The 16,897-nt window shown below is 47.1% G+C and overlaps 2 protein-coding genes and 1 long non-coding RNA gene across 4 annotated transcripts; 1 reads left to right on the top strand and 2 right to left on the bottom strand.

Moving 5' to 3' along the window:
* Window positions 1-578: 578 nt before the first annotated feature.
* Window positions 579-7,916, bottom strand: FBXL12 (F-box and leucine rich repeat protein 12). 2 transcript variants are annotated; one of them, XM_045546916.1, is made up of 3 exons: window positions 7,477-7,916; window positions 7,267-7,339; window positions 579-2,119 (listed from the first exon to the last, which is right to left on the bottom strand). In XM_045546916.1, exon 3 carries the CDS (start codon window positions 2,117-2,119, stop codon window positions 1,298-1,300), a length of 822 nt encoding a protein of 273 aa, XP_045402872.1. In that variant the 5' UTR covers window positions 7,267-7,339; window positions 7,477-7,916; the 3' UTR covers window positions 579-1,297. The 2 variants fall into 2 exon arrangements, with proteins under 2 accessions (XP_045402872.1, XP_045402864.1); XM_045546908.1 differs by having other exon boundaries at window positions 7,451-7,624.
* A 3,844-nt stretch (window positions 7,917-11,760) lies between these two features.
* LOC123635093 lies at window positions 11,761-12,825 on the bottom strand. Its single transcript, XR_006734047.1, has 2 exons — window positions 12,570-12,825; window positions 11,761-12,409 (listed from the first exon to the last, which is right to left on the bottom strand). It is a non-coding gene; the product is annotated as an uncharacterized LOC123635093 (long non-coding RNA).
* Window positions 12,802-14,354, top strand: UBL5 (ubiquitin like 5). Its single transcript, XM_045546891.1, has 5 exons — window positions 12,802-12,910; window positions 13,236-13,318; window positions 13,516-13,599; window positions 13,762-13,799; window positions 14,202-14,354. The coding sequence occupies exons 2-5, from the start codon at window positions 13,263-13,265 to the stop codon at window positions 14,243-14,245; spliced, it is 222 nt and encodes a 73-aa protein (XP_045402847.1). The 5' UTR covers window positions 12,802-12,910; window positions 13,236-13,262; the 3' UTR covers window positions 14,246-14,354.
* The last annotated feature ends 2,543 nt before the right edge of the window (window positions 14,355-16,897 follow it).

Raw genomic sequence — 16,897 nt, 5'->3', positions numbered from 1 at the left:
ACCTCCATGCTCAGTTAATTTTTAAAATTATTTTTACAGATGGGGTCCTGCTATGTTGTCCAGGCTGGTCTTCAACTCCTGGCCTCAAGCGATCCTCCCGCCTTGGCCTCCTGAAGTACTGGATTACAGGCGTGAGCCACCGTGCCCAGCCTCCTACCTCACTTTCTGTTGCTCTTCCCACCAGCAGAACCTTCTTTCTGTTTCTGGAAAATGCCAAGTTCATTCCTATGTCAGGGTTTTTGTCTTTCCTCTTCTTCCTGAGCTCTTCCCATGGCTGGTTTCTTGTCACCTCTCAGATCTTAGCCCAGAAGCCTGCCCTGCTCACTCTACCAAGTGCCTATGCCTCCATCATGGTGACCCTAGTTTATTGTCTCAGAGTCTCCCAAATCATTTGGTTGTGCTTACCTGTTTGTTGTCCTGCCTTCTCCCCTCTGAGCTCTACTCGGGCAGAGTCTTGTCAGTTATGTTCACTGCTGTGGCCCCAGGACCTAGAACAGTGCCTGCAAATTAGGAGGTGCTCAAGAAACATTGCTTGAATGAATAAAGTGGATGCTTCTTTGGAAAAAAATGATCTTTTCTTTAATAGCAAAATAATATATGTTATGGAAAACATGGAAAATACAGAATATAAAATACAGAAAATACAATTGAGAACCTTTATGAACATTTTGATCATCAAAGCCAAGTCTCACTTGCTCTCTCTCCCTGCGTGTAACCATACAAATGGCGCATAGGTGTGTGGATGCAGGTGCATAGACAGTCCTTCTAGGCCTCTTAAGGGGGCTTGGCCCTTCAGGTGCCCCTGGCTTCTTTTTATTTTTGGTAGAGACAGGGTCTTGCTATGTTGCCCAGGCTGGACTCAAACTCCTGGGCTCAAGCGATCCTCCTGCCTCAGCTTCCCAAAGTGCTAGAATTACAGGCATGAGACACAGGGCCTGGCCACCCCTAGCTCTTAACCCTACCCTTCTGCCTCTACCCTGTTCCTAACGACAACCCTAGGGATGACCCTTCATTGAGGCCTTCTTGGGGTCGGTAGCTGTTCAGAGTAAAGCTTTGCAACCTAACCATGAGGTAGCTATGGTCTTCCCTATTTCCAGATGTGGGAACTGGGCCTCCAAGAGGCCACACAGCTGGCAAACAATGATTCCAATGGTCTGGAGGCCCCAGGTCCCAGTTCTTCCTACGTGGGGCCTTCAGTGCCTTTAAGCTAGATTACCTGCCCTCTTCAACGTGCTGCGCAGAGGGTCTGGGGCTCAACGGTGAAAGCTGGGCTGGATTCCAAGGATGGATGGGGCAGTCACATCCACCAGTCCATGGACTCTTTGGGGCAGGCCCTGACAATGACCATGCAGTGGGGCAGGCCCTTGCACAGGATCCTCTCGGCTTCCTGACCCTCCCACCCCAGCCCTTGAAGCTCGAGGACTCTGAGCTTGGGCATGGTGAGGCAGGAGGAGAGGATCTCAGTGGGGGAGGGCATTTCTGGGGTGATGAGGGGGCCCAGCAGGCACAGACTCTCCAGAGCCGGCATTCCTTCCAGGACGGCCAGGCCAGGGGCAGAGAGGCCCCTCACGGTCAGCCGGATCTTGCGCACATCTCGGAGGTGGCGGCTGATGGCCAGCAGGGTGCTGTCGGCCGAGAGGGTGCAGCCCAGCACCTCGAGCCTCTGCAGGTAGTTCATCTCCTGCAGGCTGGCATCCAGCCCCGTCTCGGTCACGCGGTACGTGCCGCCCAGCACCAGCGAGCGCAGGGCACGGAAGCGCGTCAGGCCTTGCAGGTGTTCATCACGGAAGGCGGGGACGCGGTCCAGCACGATGCACTCGAGCAGGGGCAGCACGGTGGGGTCCTGCTGCTTCAGGAGCCAGGCCATGGAGATCTCGCAGCTGTGCAGCTCCAGGGTCCTCAGCGTGGGGGGCAAGCTGGTGATCGGCACCATGCTAAGGTCGGCCACGTGCAGGCAGAGGCGCTTTAGGTTGGGGCACTTCTGGCCCAGGGCCCTCATCAGGGCAGGGGACAACTGCGGGGCCTGGGAGCCAGAGAACAGGTAGCCACCCATCCGCAGGGAGTAGAGGCGGGATGCCATGTACCGGCGAAGGAGGTGCCACATGACTTTTGGCCGCATCTGTAGGAGCCAGAGATTGAGGCGCTGGGTAAGAGGCTGAGGACGGACAGCTCAGGATGGGAGGGTTCTGGTGCCCCCCTGGGCTTCTGCCCTTCCCGAGCCAGCCTCCTCCCCAGGACAAACAAGACAGCTTGACCTCATCATTTTAACTGCTAGGACTCTGAACAAATCCAGTGGGGGAAAGAAAGATCCTAACAGATCTGTCTTTAGCAATAGAGTGCATTCTCATTATCTTCTTTAGTAAGAAAGAAAGCAACGCAACCCACTGGTATTTTATCCCTTTTATTTTTTTTAATTTCTTTTTGAGACAGGGTCTCATTCTGTCACCTAGGCTGGAGTGCAGTGTTGTCATCATAGCTCACTGCAACCTCAAACTCCTGGGCTCAAGCGATCCTCCTGCCTCAGCCTCCCGAGCAGCTGGGAATACAAGCACACCACCACACCCAGCTAATTTTTTTTTATTATTTTTTGTAGAGACGGGGTCTCACTATGTTGCCTAAGTTGGTTTTGAACTCCTGAACCTCCCGCCTCGGTCTCCCAAAGTGCTCGGATTACAGGCTATCCCTTTCTTAATGACCAGCTCTGGAAGAAATAAGCAACACAGAAGAAAAGTTTAAAAGGCTGAACCTGCCCAGCATAAATTAGGCTTAGGTTTAAAAAAAAAAAAGAATCACAGCCTGGTAATGGTGAAAGCTGCAAAAATTAATCCCTGGCAAGTTAAGACTTAGTAGGAAACAAAATATAACTGGGCATTTCACTGTATGTACATTTTACCTTAAAAAGAAAAAATGAGCTAGGCACGGTGATGCACGGCTGTAATCCAGCTACCCAGGAGGCTGAGGTGGGAAGACAGCTTGAGCCCAGAAGTTCAAGGCCAATCTGCGCAGCATAGCAAGACCCCATTTCGAAAAAAAGGAAAGAAAGAAAAGGAAGGAAAGGAAGAAAGAGAAAAAAATAAACTTCACAGCATAAATTTTGTTGACTACTTTTATTTATTTATTTTTTTGAGACAAGGTCTTGCTCTCTCACCATGGGTGGAGTGTAGTGGCGTCATCATAGCTCAGTGTAACCTCAAACTTCTGGGCTCAATTGATCCTCCTGCCCCATTCTCTAGTATCTGGGACTACAGGCATGTGCAACACCCAGCTAATTTGTTCTACTAATAGTAGAAAACAGGGTCTCATTCTTGCTCAGGCTGGAGTCAAACTCCTGAGCTCGAGTGATCCTCCCGCCTTAGCCTTCCAGAGTGCTAGGATTACAGGCGTGAGCCACTGAGCCTGGCCTGTTGACTATTTGTGACAGAGGAATGAATTCTTCCTGGCCAAATTTAGACCTGTAAGTCTGGGTTCAGAGAAACTGACTCACTAGAAATGGTGGCTGCTGAAAAGTAACTCACAAGGGTAGAAGCCACACTTGGTAAAATTTAAAATGGGCACAAAATCAAGAAATGAATCAACTTCTTGCAAACACAACAAACAAGAAGGATGTCAACCCCCAAATTTAGGCTTATGTATCTGATGTGCACCTTCAAGAAGACTCTTTAAGGTTCATAACATAAAGTATGGGCAGGGAGAAGCAGATTTTCTCGAGCTCTGTTGATGAGAATTGTTCTGGCTTCTTTGGAAAGCAATCTGGTGGTTTCTGCTAAAATTTAAAATGTGGACACTCACTACCACTTGTTTTGTTTTCAAAGAAATGTATGTTTATGTTTTTGCATGCAGAAAATATCCCTGGAAGGATACAAAAGAAAATGGGAGCATTTGCTGTCTCTGGGGAGAAAGAAAAGGTTGACTTGGGGGACAGACATAGGAAGGAAGTTTTAGTTAAGGTCTTAATTAAGGAGATCTGAGCTTTTACTTATTTTATATATTTTGAATACTACATATGTATTATTATTATCATTATTATTTTTATTCTTTTAGAGACAGGGTCTGTGTCACCCAGGCTGGAGTGCAGTGGTATCATCATAGCTCACTACAGCCTTGAACTCCTGGGCTCAAGTGATCCTCCTGCCTCAGCCTTCTGAGTAGCTGGGATTATAGGTGTGTACCACCATGCCCAGCTAATTTTTCTTATTTTTTGTAGAGATGGGGTCTTGCTACGTTGCCCAGGCTGGTCTTGAACTCCTGGGCCCAAGTGATACTCCCACCGTGGCCTCCCAAAGTGCTAGGCTTACAGGCTACCTCACCCAGCCTGCATTAATATTTTTAAAAATCAATGCTTTAGCTTGCCTAAATGCACACACCAGCTGCCCCAGTTTGACCTCTTTTTGGAGATTTACCTTAGAGAAGCAGTGGTTTATGGCAGTATTATTTTAACAGCAAAAATTAAGGGAAAAAAGCCCCTGAAATATCCACTGATAAGACAATAGCTGCCTAGAGAGCAAATAACAAAGTAGACCTAGTGATACTATTATAACATGGATATCTCCCCAAAACCTGAAGGAATGATACCTTGCAGGTAATCCTAGCACTCTGGGAGGCTGAGGTGGGAGGATTGCTTGAGGTCAGGAGTTCGAGACCAGTCTGAGCAAGAGTGAGACCCTGTCTGCACTAAAAATAGAAAAATTAGTCAGGCATTGTGGTGCATGCCTGTCTACTCAGGAGGCTGAGGAAGGAGGATGGCTTGAGCCCAGGAGTTTGAGATTGCAGTGAACCATGACAATAGCACACTGCACTCTACGCAGGGTGACAGAGCAAGACTCTGTCTCCAAAAAAAAAAGACAGATTGAAGGATGGAAAGAGGGATGGATGGATGGATAAACAGATGATAAAACAAATGGAGTTAAACATTAATGATGGGTATCTTGGTGTTCTCTGTACTGTTCTTTTAACTTCAGTGCATGTTTGAAATTCTTTTATAACCAAATGGTGGAGAAAATAACCAAACAGGAAAGAAAAAATTTTTAAAAAGTTGACCTCAATGATAATAATTATCTATAGAGTCATAATCCCTTATTCTAAAACCCTTGGGGACAGATGGTTTCAGAATTCAGAATTAATATAGCACAGATATTATATATAATACTACCAGCGACTTCTAGGGCAGTACCCATAATCTAATTATTATTTTTCATTATAACATAAGACTATCCTATGTGGGATAAGGAAAAGTATATTAATAGCCTCACACTAGTTCAGGTCAGATTTTGTCACCAAATGAATTTGTGCCTGGTTTACAAAAAACTTTTCACTTTGTATGCTTTTTGATTTTAGAATTGCAGATGAGGAACTGAAGATGATAAAATGCAAATGACCTTATCTCTCAGAAATCACACTTCTACGTTTCAGAGTAACTCTTATCCTGGACCCAAGGAGACAGACACAAGGACGTTCTTCATACTCAAAGAGTGGGACAAGGACCAGAAGCACAGACAACTCCCAGAGGTTGTCACAGTGCAGAATCTAGGACCCCCACCAATCATTTTAATATGATCTCCAGTTCATATGCACGGGAATGTTTGAGAAGCTGCCTGATAGCACTAGTCATAACAGTAAATAATTAGAAATAACCTAAATATATGTCACTGGGAAAATGGATACACAAATTGTGGTATATTCAATAAACTGCTATTAAAAGAAATGAACTATTTAATAGGTTTATATGTGCCATAAGAATCTTAAAAGCAATGTTGTATGAAAGTGAGGTGTAGACGGATATATGCTCATTATCTGCTCAATATCACTAATCATCACGGAAATGCAAATCAAAACCACAATAAGGCACAAATTACCCTAGTCAGAACGGCCATTATTTAAAAGTCAAAAAATAACCGATGTTGGTGTGGATGCAGTGAAAAGGGAATGCTTAATACACTGTTGGTGGGAATGTAAATTATTAGTAGTACAACCTCTGTGGAAAACAGTATGGAGATTTCTCAAAGAACTACCATGTGATCCAGCAGTCTCACTACTGGGTATCTACCCAAAGGAAAAGAAGTCATTATATGAAAAAGACACCTGCATTCATATGTTTATAACAGCACAATTCACAACTGCAAAGATACAAAATCATCCTATGTGCCCATCAACCAATGAGTAGATAAAAAAAATGTGGTATATATAATATATATTATGGAGTACTACTCGACCATAAAAAAGAATTAAATAATGTCTTTTCTAGTAACTTGGATGGTGCTAGAAGCCATCATCCTAAGTAACTCAGGAACAGAAAAGCAAATACTACATGTTCTCACTTGTAAATGGGAGCTAAGCTATGGGTACACATGGCATACGGAGTGGTATAAAGGACATTAGAGACTCAGAAGGGAGGAGGGTGACAGAGGGGTGAAGAATGAAAACTTACCTATTGAGTATAATGTACACTATTTGGGTGACAGGCACACTAAAAGCCCGGACTTCACCACTATATAACACATCCATGTAACAAAACCCAGTTGTATCCCCTAAATCTACTGAAAGTGTCAAAAATAGCATTATCTAGATAGTAGAATAGCATTTTCCAAACTTCAGAAACACATTAACAATACCTTAATGTTACTTGTGGACACACATATATGAAGTTAATACAGCCATAAAAGGAAGCATATGAATTCACTTTATAATAGTGGTTCTTTATGAAAAGGATTTCAAAAAGGGCAACAACTATATCTATAGATGTTTTGTTATGTACATACAGCCCTAAAACCCCCTACCCAGGAAACCTGTCAAGTGAGGAGATAATTCCTGCATCCCAATCCTAGCAGCTCATCCCCCACCAATCAGCAGACCCAATTCCCTAGCCCTTTTTTGCCCACCAAACTATCTTTAAAAACCCTTTCTCCCAAATTCTTGGGGAGATGGATTTGAGAAATTACTCCCATCTCTTCGCCTGGCGCCTCGCGAAATAAAACTCTTTCCCTGCTGCAACACCTGCTATCTCAGTATGTTGGCTTTCACTGGGCGGTGGGCAAAGAACCCAGAGGGGCTGTCACAGCACTGTTCTTTATCCCCATTTCGGGGATGGGGAAACTGAGGCCCAGAGGTCAGAAAGGTGCAGGAAGGCGACGGCACCGGGATAGGCCCCGGACTGCCTCGCTCGAAATCCCGAGCCCTGACTCCGACACACGGTCCCAGGGTGGGAAGGGTGGTCTTCGGGGTCTGGTCAACCCAAACGCAGCCCAGGCCCGCCCGGCTGGCCCCGCCTACCGTGTAGAGCGTCAGGTCGACGTGTCGCCACAGCCATCTGTCGTCCACCAGCCTCTTCCAGCGGTGACAGACCCTGGGGGAGGGGACCCGCGGTTAGAACGACCCCGGCCCCGCGGAGACCGGATCCGCTTCCCCAGGGGCGCCCTCCGCCCGGCCATCCCCCCCCCCGGAGGCGGGGCCGCACCTGGAGATGCGGATCCGGTCCCGTACCGGGAGGTAAGAGAAGATCTCCAGCAGGACCGAGTCCGGGAGTTCAGCAAAAGTCGCCATGATTCCGCTGACACGCACTTCCGCTTCCGGCCGAAGCTACACCAGGTCGGGGCTAGCCCTGGGGGCGCCGAGGCAGCGGGCAGAGAAAGTTGACTTTCCTCTCGCGGGAACGTGGCTGGGTCTTGGGGTTGGACCAGCCCGGGATCGGGACAGGCTCCGAGGCCCCGGCTGGGGACAAGGACCAAGCCCGGAAAGCTTGGCTTGGCTGGGGAGGTGAGGGGTTCGGAGGACTTGGGGGGGGCGAGATGAGGCCCGGCCTGGGCACTAGGACCACGCCCCTCGAAGGCGTGGTCAGGGACGAGAACCCCGCCCAGAAGACGTGGCAGGGGCGGGGCGAGGCCCCGGTCTGTGGCCGCGAGCGGAGGACTTGACTGAGAGAGATCTCTCCTTTTTTACTTACTAATGCTTTTTGATGCCTATGCATCAGGATAAATTTGTGTAAGTGGAATAGCTTGTCCAAACGGCCTGTTGAATTTTATGTTTTGATTAGTACTGCAGAGATTGTCTGAGTTGACATTCCCGGCAAATATATGTATCACTCATTTTAAAAATAGCAATTCATTAAGGGTAGTTAAAATTTATTCACACATACTGATGGGCATTCAAGGTGCTTCCAGATTTGTTATCACAAACAATATTGCAGCTAAGCATTTCTTTATATGTATATACGTATGTGCATATATATTAAATGTAAATATGTGTGTGTATATATAATCCTATGTTTTTATTTCTATAGGTTAAATAACCAGAAGTCAGTTTGATGAGTCAAGAGACATATGAGGTTTAATTTTGAATTGGTTTTGCTAAATCACACCTCCAAGAACCTATAATGGCAATAAATATATTTTTAACACACACATACACTCACATACACACAGAAAAGTAGAAATCAGAGACATTAAAACTGCTTAAAAAGAAAAACGTGTATGCTCACCCTTATCCATAAATAAATAAAAAGTAAAACACTGTGGTTTGTCATCTATCAAGTTCCAAAAGATTAAAAAGTTTGAAAATACCCACTTTAGCTTTGGTGTGAAGAAATAGAACCTCTCAAACACTGCAGCAGAGGTTCTTAGGACAGAATTGATGTGAACTCTTTGAAAACAGTTTGTCGATATCAATGTACCCTGTCAGAACCACAATCCCATTTCTAAGATTTCAAGATTTCACAAAGAATGAGGTAGGTCTTTCTGTGCTGTTTGGGACAATCTCCAGGATATTGTTGTCTCAAAAAGAAATGGAGAGAACAATGTGTACAGTTTGATCCCATTTATAGGGGATATGTATACACCTCAATAAATGCAAACAGTCTATTTTACTTTATACATAAAAGCCTGTATGAAAACCAAGTTTCTCTGACATGACTTAATATACGTTACTTGAAAATACAAAGTCCCTATCTCTACTGAAATCTGTTATAATTAGTATCTTAAAGGTTTATCATTTTCTTGGGAGGCTCCAAATCACACTTTGAGGATGCAGATACGATCTCTAGAAAATGGTAACTTTTAATGATAGTTGCCCTTGGGGAGGGGCTGAGGATCTGGTCTGGAGGGTAACTTATACTGCTTGAATTTTTACTACGAGAAAGTATTACCTTAAAAAAAACACTAAGTTCGAAATGTATATTAATAAATCGAACTTTTTTGATACTTTTCCTCAAACAGGAGCACAAAGTGCATTATGTTTTGGCAGTTATCTTGTGACCACAGAGGGAAAGATCAAAAGAATCGCACAAGACAGCAGCCCCAGACACCCCTGAACTGTTGGTCTACTGCTGCCTGCTTCCAGAATTTCTGTTATAAGAAAAATAGCCACTTACATGTTTAAACAAGTGTTGGCTTTCTGTTACTAGAAGCCACGAGCATTCCTAACTGAACATACAGGCTCTTCCCTCTGTCTCGAAAACTCTGATAGAACACCACCTTTGCCTGGCTTGCTGGCTGATAAAAATACAAACAGCTGGTATTGTTAAGAACTTACTCTGCTATGTAAAATACCATGGTAAGTGTTTTACCAGTGTTAGCTCAGTTAATTTCCACAACCCTAAGTAGCTGTTGCCAGGGTCACAAGCCCAGATCCTTCTGCTGCCAGAGACTCAGCCATTACTGGAATGCTCTCTGGTCACACTTCCTTCTGGAATCCCATGCCTTCTGCTAGGGCAGTCCCTCCTTCAGTGCCCTCCACTTGTCACTGTATTGCAAGGACCCCTTGTCCTCCTCCGTCACACTGAATTCTGGGGTGCCAGGTGGGCCTTGTTTGCTCCAAGGCCTGCTGAGATGCTCAGATATTGGAGGAAGGGACCTCCTGTGCACCCCACCCCTAAGACTATATCCCCTCTGGTGAACTCTGGGGGTGAGAGGAGGCAGTGCCTTTAATTTTGGCAGAACCCAGGAGTCACTGACCGCCCCCCACCCCCGGGCTCAGTTACAGGAAGTTCCTAAGAACCATCTATACCACCAGCAAAAAGGGTAGAGGGGAGGGAGGGTGTCAAGTGAGCAAAGGGAACCCACATACAAGCTCCTTCCTCTGGGTCAGAAACCCAGGCAACACGGGGTAAAAGCGGCCTGTTCAGCTTGCTCCTTGGGTCATGACCCAGAACTCTAGCTCCTGAGAAGTACCCACTTCCCCCGAGAAAAAGCAGCCCTGACAGCAGATCTTCCTGCGACCCAGAGAGAGGAATGGGGCTACCCTGGTCCCTCAAAGGGTAGTCGCTGGGTCCTTTCATGGGCAGCCCAGAATTGTAATCACCAGGGTGCAGGAAGGGGTAACAAAAGGCAAAGTGTCCAGTCTCCTGAGGCCCCACTTGGGGCCAGGGAGGGAATGGGTAAAGCAGTGGCAGTGTAGCTCTGGGGCTTCCATTGCGCCCTTCCCCCTCCCCAGGATGGCTCAACAACCTGCGCAATGGACCCCTAGTCCTCCCCATGGAGCTCAAGCCACCCAACAATCCCAGGCTGCACTTCTCTCGGCAGCACTCCCCACCCCTTTCCAATCTCCCCAGCTCAGCATCACCATCCTGTGCTTCCAGCATCTTTGAATCAAACCCTGAGAAATTAGAACTTCTTTTTTTAAAAAAAACTAACACTCCCCCCCTCATTACAAAAGTAACATGTTCGATGTCAAAAATCTGAAAAAGGCCGGGCGCGGTGGCTCACACCTGTAACCCTAGCACTCTGGGAGGCCAAGGCAGGAGGATCGCTCAAGATAAGCAGTTCAAGACCAGCCTGAGCAAGAGCGAGACCCCGTCTCTACTAAAAATAGAAAGAAATTAGCTGGACAACTAAAAATACATATAGAAAAAATTAGCTGCGCATGGTGGCGCATGCCTGTAGCCCCAGCTACTCGGGAGACTGAGGCAGAGGATCGCTTAAGCCCGGGAGTCTGAGGTTGCTGTGAGCTAGGCTGATGCTACGGCACTCAAGCCTGGGCAACAGAGCAAGACTCTGTCTCAAAAAAAAAAAAAAAAAAAAAAAATCTGAAAAAAATACCAAAAAGCACTAAAGGAGAAAATGAGACTTGCAGCAATTCCACCACCTAGTGGTGACCAGTCTACGCCTGTGTGTGACTGTTTCTATTGCTTCCAAACTTCTCAGGCATATTAGCTCACCTTTGACCTTCAACTTGTTTGATCCCATAGCTGGAGTGCCCCCCCCCCAAAGCAGCAGCAGGGGGTTTCCCACAAGGAAGTGCCCCAAACAATCCCAAAATGGGGCTGATTGGGATTCCAAACAAAGAATCTCTAAAACACCAGGGTGATCAGTCCAAAGCATTTATTAGACTGACTTAGAGTGGTGCTGCAGCAATCTTTAAGAAAGACATCGACAGAAAGGGGTGTCCTACCTAGCTATGTTCTGAGTGAGAGGGTCAGGGTATGGAGTTTATATGAGGGTTTAGGAATTTGGCTCAGGGCTGGGGCCAGTTTCTTTCAGTGTCTTGGGCAACACCCTAGATACTTTTTATCAGGGTCTGAGAATATTCAAGATCTCAGCTTGGGTTCAAGCCTGCTGGGAAAAACCTGCAACTAGCTGGGTCACAGAGTGGTCATGACACAGAAAGAAAGCAGAGACGGGGGTCTGGAGGACCTTACACAACCCTCACCCCCGATCTGTTCTGCTGCAAACTCTTAAAGGAGCTGGTCTAAGATAAATACAACAATGCTGCAGTGGGAATTATTATCCCCTTTCCTCATTATAAGGAAAATAAACTTCCGAAAGCGGAAGTGTCTTGTTTGAAAGCACAGATTTTAATATTAAGGGATGAGGTTGGGATTTTGACACATGAGGTGTTCATTCAGATTCCCTGCTCTGGAAAACCCAAAGGAACTCTGCGGGGGCCAGAGGAGCGACAGGCCAAAGTTCTGAGGCAGGAAGTCCCCTGAGCCCAGTGTTTGTGGTGGGACCTCTTAGGCCGGCTCCCTAAGGCAGGCAGCCTTGACAGGGTCACAGAGCATCGACCCTTTCTCCCCCCTAATCTCACATGCTAGTTTGAAAAGGTGGATTGGGCAGGTAAGAAAGACATGGTGAATCAGTTTAGGCTCACCAAACTGGAAGAATCCTCTCTGCCGAGAAAGAATCATTCAACAGTTCCACTGGGCAGAAGCGGTTTGGTTGAATTTGGGGACGTGGGGCCTGCCCACTAGCCCTCACGAACCAGGAATCTGGTACAAAGTGCGCCTTGAAGCTACCGAAGCAGAAGATTTTTTGCAATTGGGCCATTTCCAGCCTCCTCACGTGGGCATTGCAGGTTGGCGACTGGTAGTTGAGCACGACGTGGATTCCAGGATCAGGGTTCGTTTACTAACTGGAGTCTGCATCTCGGGTGTCCCGGGGTGGCCGGAGGGGAGGGGAGTGCAAAATGCTTCCGAGGCCCAGCCCTAAGCAAAGGCAGGGAGCCGGTCAGGATAACTGCTGGGCCGTATCCCCGCTCCCCGTAGTCCCGAAGCTGCAGAAAGAGGCTTCGTCGGGCTCAGGAACGGTAGGTCACCGCACCGCCCCCTCGCCGCCCCGTGACCTTTGGCGTCCCCACCAACACACCCGATCTCCTCACGTCGAAGGGGCCTCAACGGCTGGGCGCCAGGTTCTGACCTCTGGCTATCACTCCACGCCCTTTCCCCGGCCCCGCACTCGACCCCGCGCGCCTATCGCGGGGTCCTCCTGCCCACCCTGGGGACCCCAAAGTCTCGCCCCGGAACCTCAAGCTCGTGCCCAGCTGGGTACTGCGAAGAACCGGACCCAGTGCGGATGACCACCCAGGGAGGCTGGGGCCGGCGCTTCCGGTCCCAAACTTCCGCTTCCGGTTCCCAGTGTCGACGGCTGCCAGGGTTTAGCGCTTTAGGCCGGAGGTTGTATCATCTGAGGGTTCGAGGCGATTTGAGGTGAGGAGTTCAGGCAGAGATGCCTGGAATCGGGGAAAGGTGGCGGGACCCGGCCGCCAAGGGTCCGGGGTTGGCGGAAGGTGAAATCAGGGAGCTTTGGGGCCGGACCTTCAGGCGACGAGACGGTGCGGAGGCGCGGCTGCTTGGGGTCCTCGGTCCTGAGACTCGGGGCTTGGCGCCCGGGAGGACTTGGGTCTAGGGGGTTGGGGGGGGTGAACGGAAGACTCAGTAACCGGGGGTCTTAGAGCTTGAGACTGGGAAACTTGTAGGCTGGGGCTTCTGGGGCCTAGGAGACCCCTGAAGTCCTGACACTGCTGCTTCCCAGTCCCCGCCCTGTATAGCTCCAGCCAGGATGATCGAGGTTGTTTGCAACGACCGTCTGGGGAAGAAGGTCCGCGTTAAATGCAAGTATCCACTGACGGCCGAGAGGCAGTGATCCCTGGGGGTGCTTCTCGTGACGCAGGCAACTCAATTTGTTGTTAGGAGGGTTTTAGTTAAACCCTGGAGAGGGGGCGGATGGAGTCCTGGGATTGTATTCAGCCCCAGAATGTCCTCTTCCTCGTTCTACTTCTCCCCTCCATTTGCCTTAACTCTTCTGCGCTCAGCACCGATGATACCATCGGGGACCTTAAGAAGCTTATTGCAGCCCAAACTGGCACCCGTTGGAACAAGATCGTCCTGAAGAAATGGTGAGTGCAGTGGTAGAGCTTCGGAGTGGACAGGACTAGGCCAAAAGGTTTTGGGTGGGAGAGTGCTGCAGGCAGCCCTTTGCTTAGGCTGGGCTACTTCAGGCTGTCTCCAGGGTGAAGAACCCTCCTTAGGCTTCTCTCTGAAAGGTCTCTATCCCATAGGTACACGATTTTTAAGGACCATGTGTCTCTGGGGGACTGTATCCTTTGTGTGACTTCTTGAGGAAACACCTACATGCCCAGCCTCGGTCCTCTGTTCAATCCTGAAGTCTATTTTATTTGAGATTATACTCATAAACTGTGTAACTTAGTAAATGGCACTTAGAAAACAGGTGCCATGTAATTATTTTGTTGGGGGAGGAGGACGGTTGATTGAAATAGTTTGACTTGGGTTAGAAAACTTTGACACCTCAAGTTCAAAGTATTCATTATTGAGGTCCACCTGAATGCTTGGATTATCTCCAAATCAAAATGGCCCAGTTGCAAATGGCTTCCTTAGCCCTGGTCTGAATCTTCAGGCCACCATCCTGAGCCAGCTGTGAATGGATAAGAGGGGTGGGGATGGAGCCCACAGTGAGGATTCCTTAACACCTTTCCTTCAGATGAAATCCATGATGGGATGAACCTGGAGCTTTATTACCAATAGAGCCAAATTCCTTCCCCCTGCCCTACCCTCCTCTCTCTCCCTCACCCTCCACACTGGTATGGATGCTTGTTTTTAAAAATTCACATTAATAAAAACTTAGATGATGCTCTGTTGTTGTCATCTTTGCATGAGAGCTATCTAATGGTGGGAGGGTTGGTATCTGGTTGTCACTCAACATTGACTGGATCCATGAAGGAGAAGTAGACTGGCAGACTGGGAGCCTGAGTGGGAGCCCAGAGCTCTGGGATTTGCTGAGGTCTCTGCAGGTCAAGGGATTCTGGGATTATTACCACCTTAATAGACCAGGGAGTCTGGGTAAGAGCAGTAGATAAAATAGTTAGTAATATAGTCTCTAGATTCAGACACACCATAAATGGAATGTCAGCTCTGCCACCAAACAACTGAGTGACCCTGGGCAAGTTACTTAACCTTCCTAAGCCTTTATTTCCTTATCCAAACTGGAACAAACCGTGTTTACTTCATGTCTACTTCATTGGCATATTATGAAGTGTTAGACGAGATAAAGCATGTTTAAGCTTTATCCATAGTTGCTGGCACTTCTTTTCAAGACAAAAATGAGATCATAGTAGACAGGGAGGCAGTGTGGCACTATGATAAGTGAGGCTGTAAGAGCCCAGCCTCAAGGGTCAGACCAATTGGGTTTGAATTTTGATTGATCCTTAGCAATGGGATTCAGGGAAGTCAGCCTCTGAGACCCTCCGTCTCTTCCTCTAAAAAGGGGGTACCGTGATGGTATCCTTATCTCAATGAGATAATGCAGTTATTAAAACAGCAGGATGCCTGGCACATACAGTTATTAGCTATCTTCAGCCTTCTTTCTCCAGGTATGAGTAGACAGGAGACCAAATGCCCTACCTCTGTTCTCCTGGCCATAGATCCCATTGTCAACTTTGGCGCTTTCTTCTTGCAGAGCAAGAAAGGGACCTGAGGCCGGCCACATTGTGGAGCCCCTCTCGGGAGCTCATGCAGTTCTCCTCTCTCCTGTATTGATCTCACTGATCCTCTGTACATAAATGTGTTCGAGTCTAGGCCACTGTGCCTCCCCTCCTCTGCAAGTTCCGCCCAGCCTTCTGCCTCCCTTTCACCACCAAGCTTCTTGGGAGGTGGGCCTGCCCACTGTGCCTGGGATGCTACTGGCCCATAGTCATTAGGGTGGTCTCTCCTTGGTCTCTGTTAGTCACTTCCCTCCCCATCCCTCTGGCTTCCTTCCCATCTCTAGTACTCTGCTTCCTCCTAACATGTCAAAAATGTCTCTCCTGGGATCTTTGCTCTTCCTACTCTCACACCTGTCTCCCCCTTACCCATTGATTTAAAAACAAACAATTTTAAATTATACATGGTAGATTTAACAAGGGGATTCCTTAATTTCAAGTCAGCATGGAAGTGTTAAGACTGAAAATAAAACCCGTCTTCATTCTCTCCTGAGGTCAGGCCTTTTTCAATGCATTTATGTAAACTTCAATTTTATTTTTAAAAGATGACTATACTAACATCCTTGTTTAAAAACATCAAATGTTTTGTTAAAAATTTAGTTTCTTTTATTTTCTTAAATTTTATTTATTTTTATTTATTTATTTATTTATTAAGTAAGTAAGTAGAGACAGTCTCACTATGTTGCCCATAGGAGCTGGTCTCCAGCTCCTAGTCCTTCCCAAGTGATCCTCCTGTCTTGGCCTCCCAAAGTGCTGGGATTACAGACCCAAAGTGTTAGGATTACAGACATGAGCTGCTGCCCCTGGCCTAAAAATTTAGTTTCTTGGCCAGGTGCAGTGGCTCACACCTGTAATCCTAGCACTTTGGGAGGCCAAGGCAGGAGGATCACTTGAACTCAGGAGTTCAAGACCAGCCTTGGCAACATAGACAGAGCCCATCTCTACAACAAAAATTTTTAAATTAGCTAGGCATGGTGGCACGCACCTGTAGTCTCAGGTACTCAGGAGGCCGAGGCAGGAGGATCACTTGAGCCCAGGAGTCTGAGGCTGAAGTGAGCTATGATGACACCACTGCCCTCTAGCCTAGGCAGCAAAGTGCGACCCCATCTCAAAAAAAAAAAAATGTAGTTTCTTATTTCTTATACCACCTCTCCCACCAGTGGTGATCATTAATATATTTGAGTGAATCTAGAAATTTTCTGAAATAACCTAGAGTTGGTATCATATGAGGATAATTACACATTCTGTAATAGTCATATACCATTCAGCAGTTTGCTTTTTTGTGCTTTATTTTTTATATCTTTCCATATAAATTATTTCTCATTCTTTTTAATTGTATTGATTATTATTTGCCTGTTTTGCTTTTTTACATAAAAGGGCAGTAGTGGGGGTGGTTATGATGAGGGAACCAGTCTGTGTGGTGCTGGCTGTGTAAGTCCGCTGTCAATCAGGATATAGGAAGAAAGGTGTGGAATGGAGGCTGTCAAATGAATAGGCATGTATTACAAATGAATCACATGACCACGTGGAAGGGGACAGGGAAGAAAGAAGCTGACCTAAGTGACTTTGAAAAGTATGACTTGTCTGAATACTGGAATGCTAAAGACAAAAAGAATTGTGGACAAACACTGTACTCTAGTTAAATATGTTCCAGAGTTGATTTAGCAATTCTGAAACTACTTTTGTACACACATATGTG

This window comes from Lemur catta, chromosome 1 (genome assembly GCF_020740605.2).
Source record: "Lemur catta isolate mLemCat1 chromosome 1, mLemCat1.pri, whole genome shotgun sequence".
Taxonomy (NCBI): domain Eukaryota; kingdom Metazoa; phylum Chordata; class Mammalia; order Primates; family Lemuridae; genus Lemur; species Lemur catta.
The sequence above is the reverse complement of the archived record's forward strand: the minus strand, read 5'-3'. Positions and strand labels throughout refer to the sequence as shown.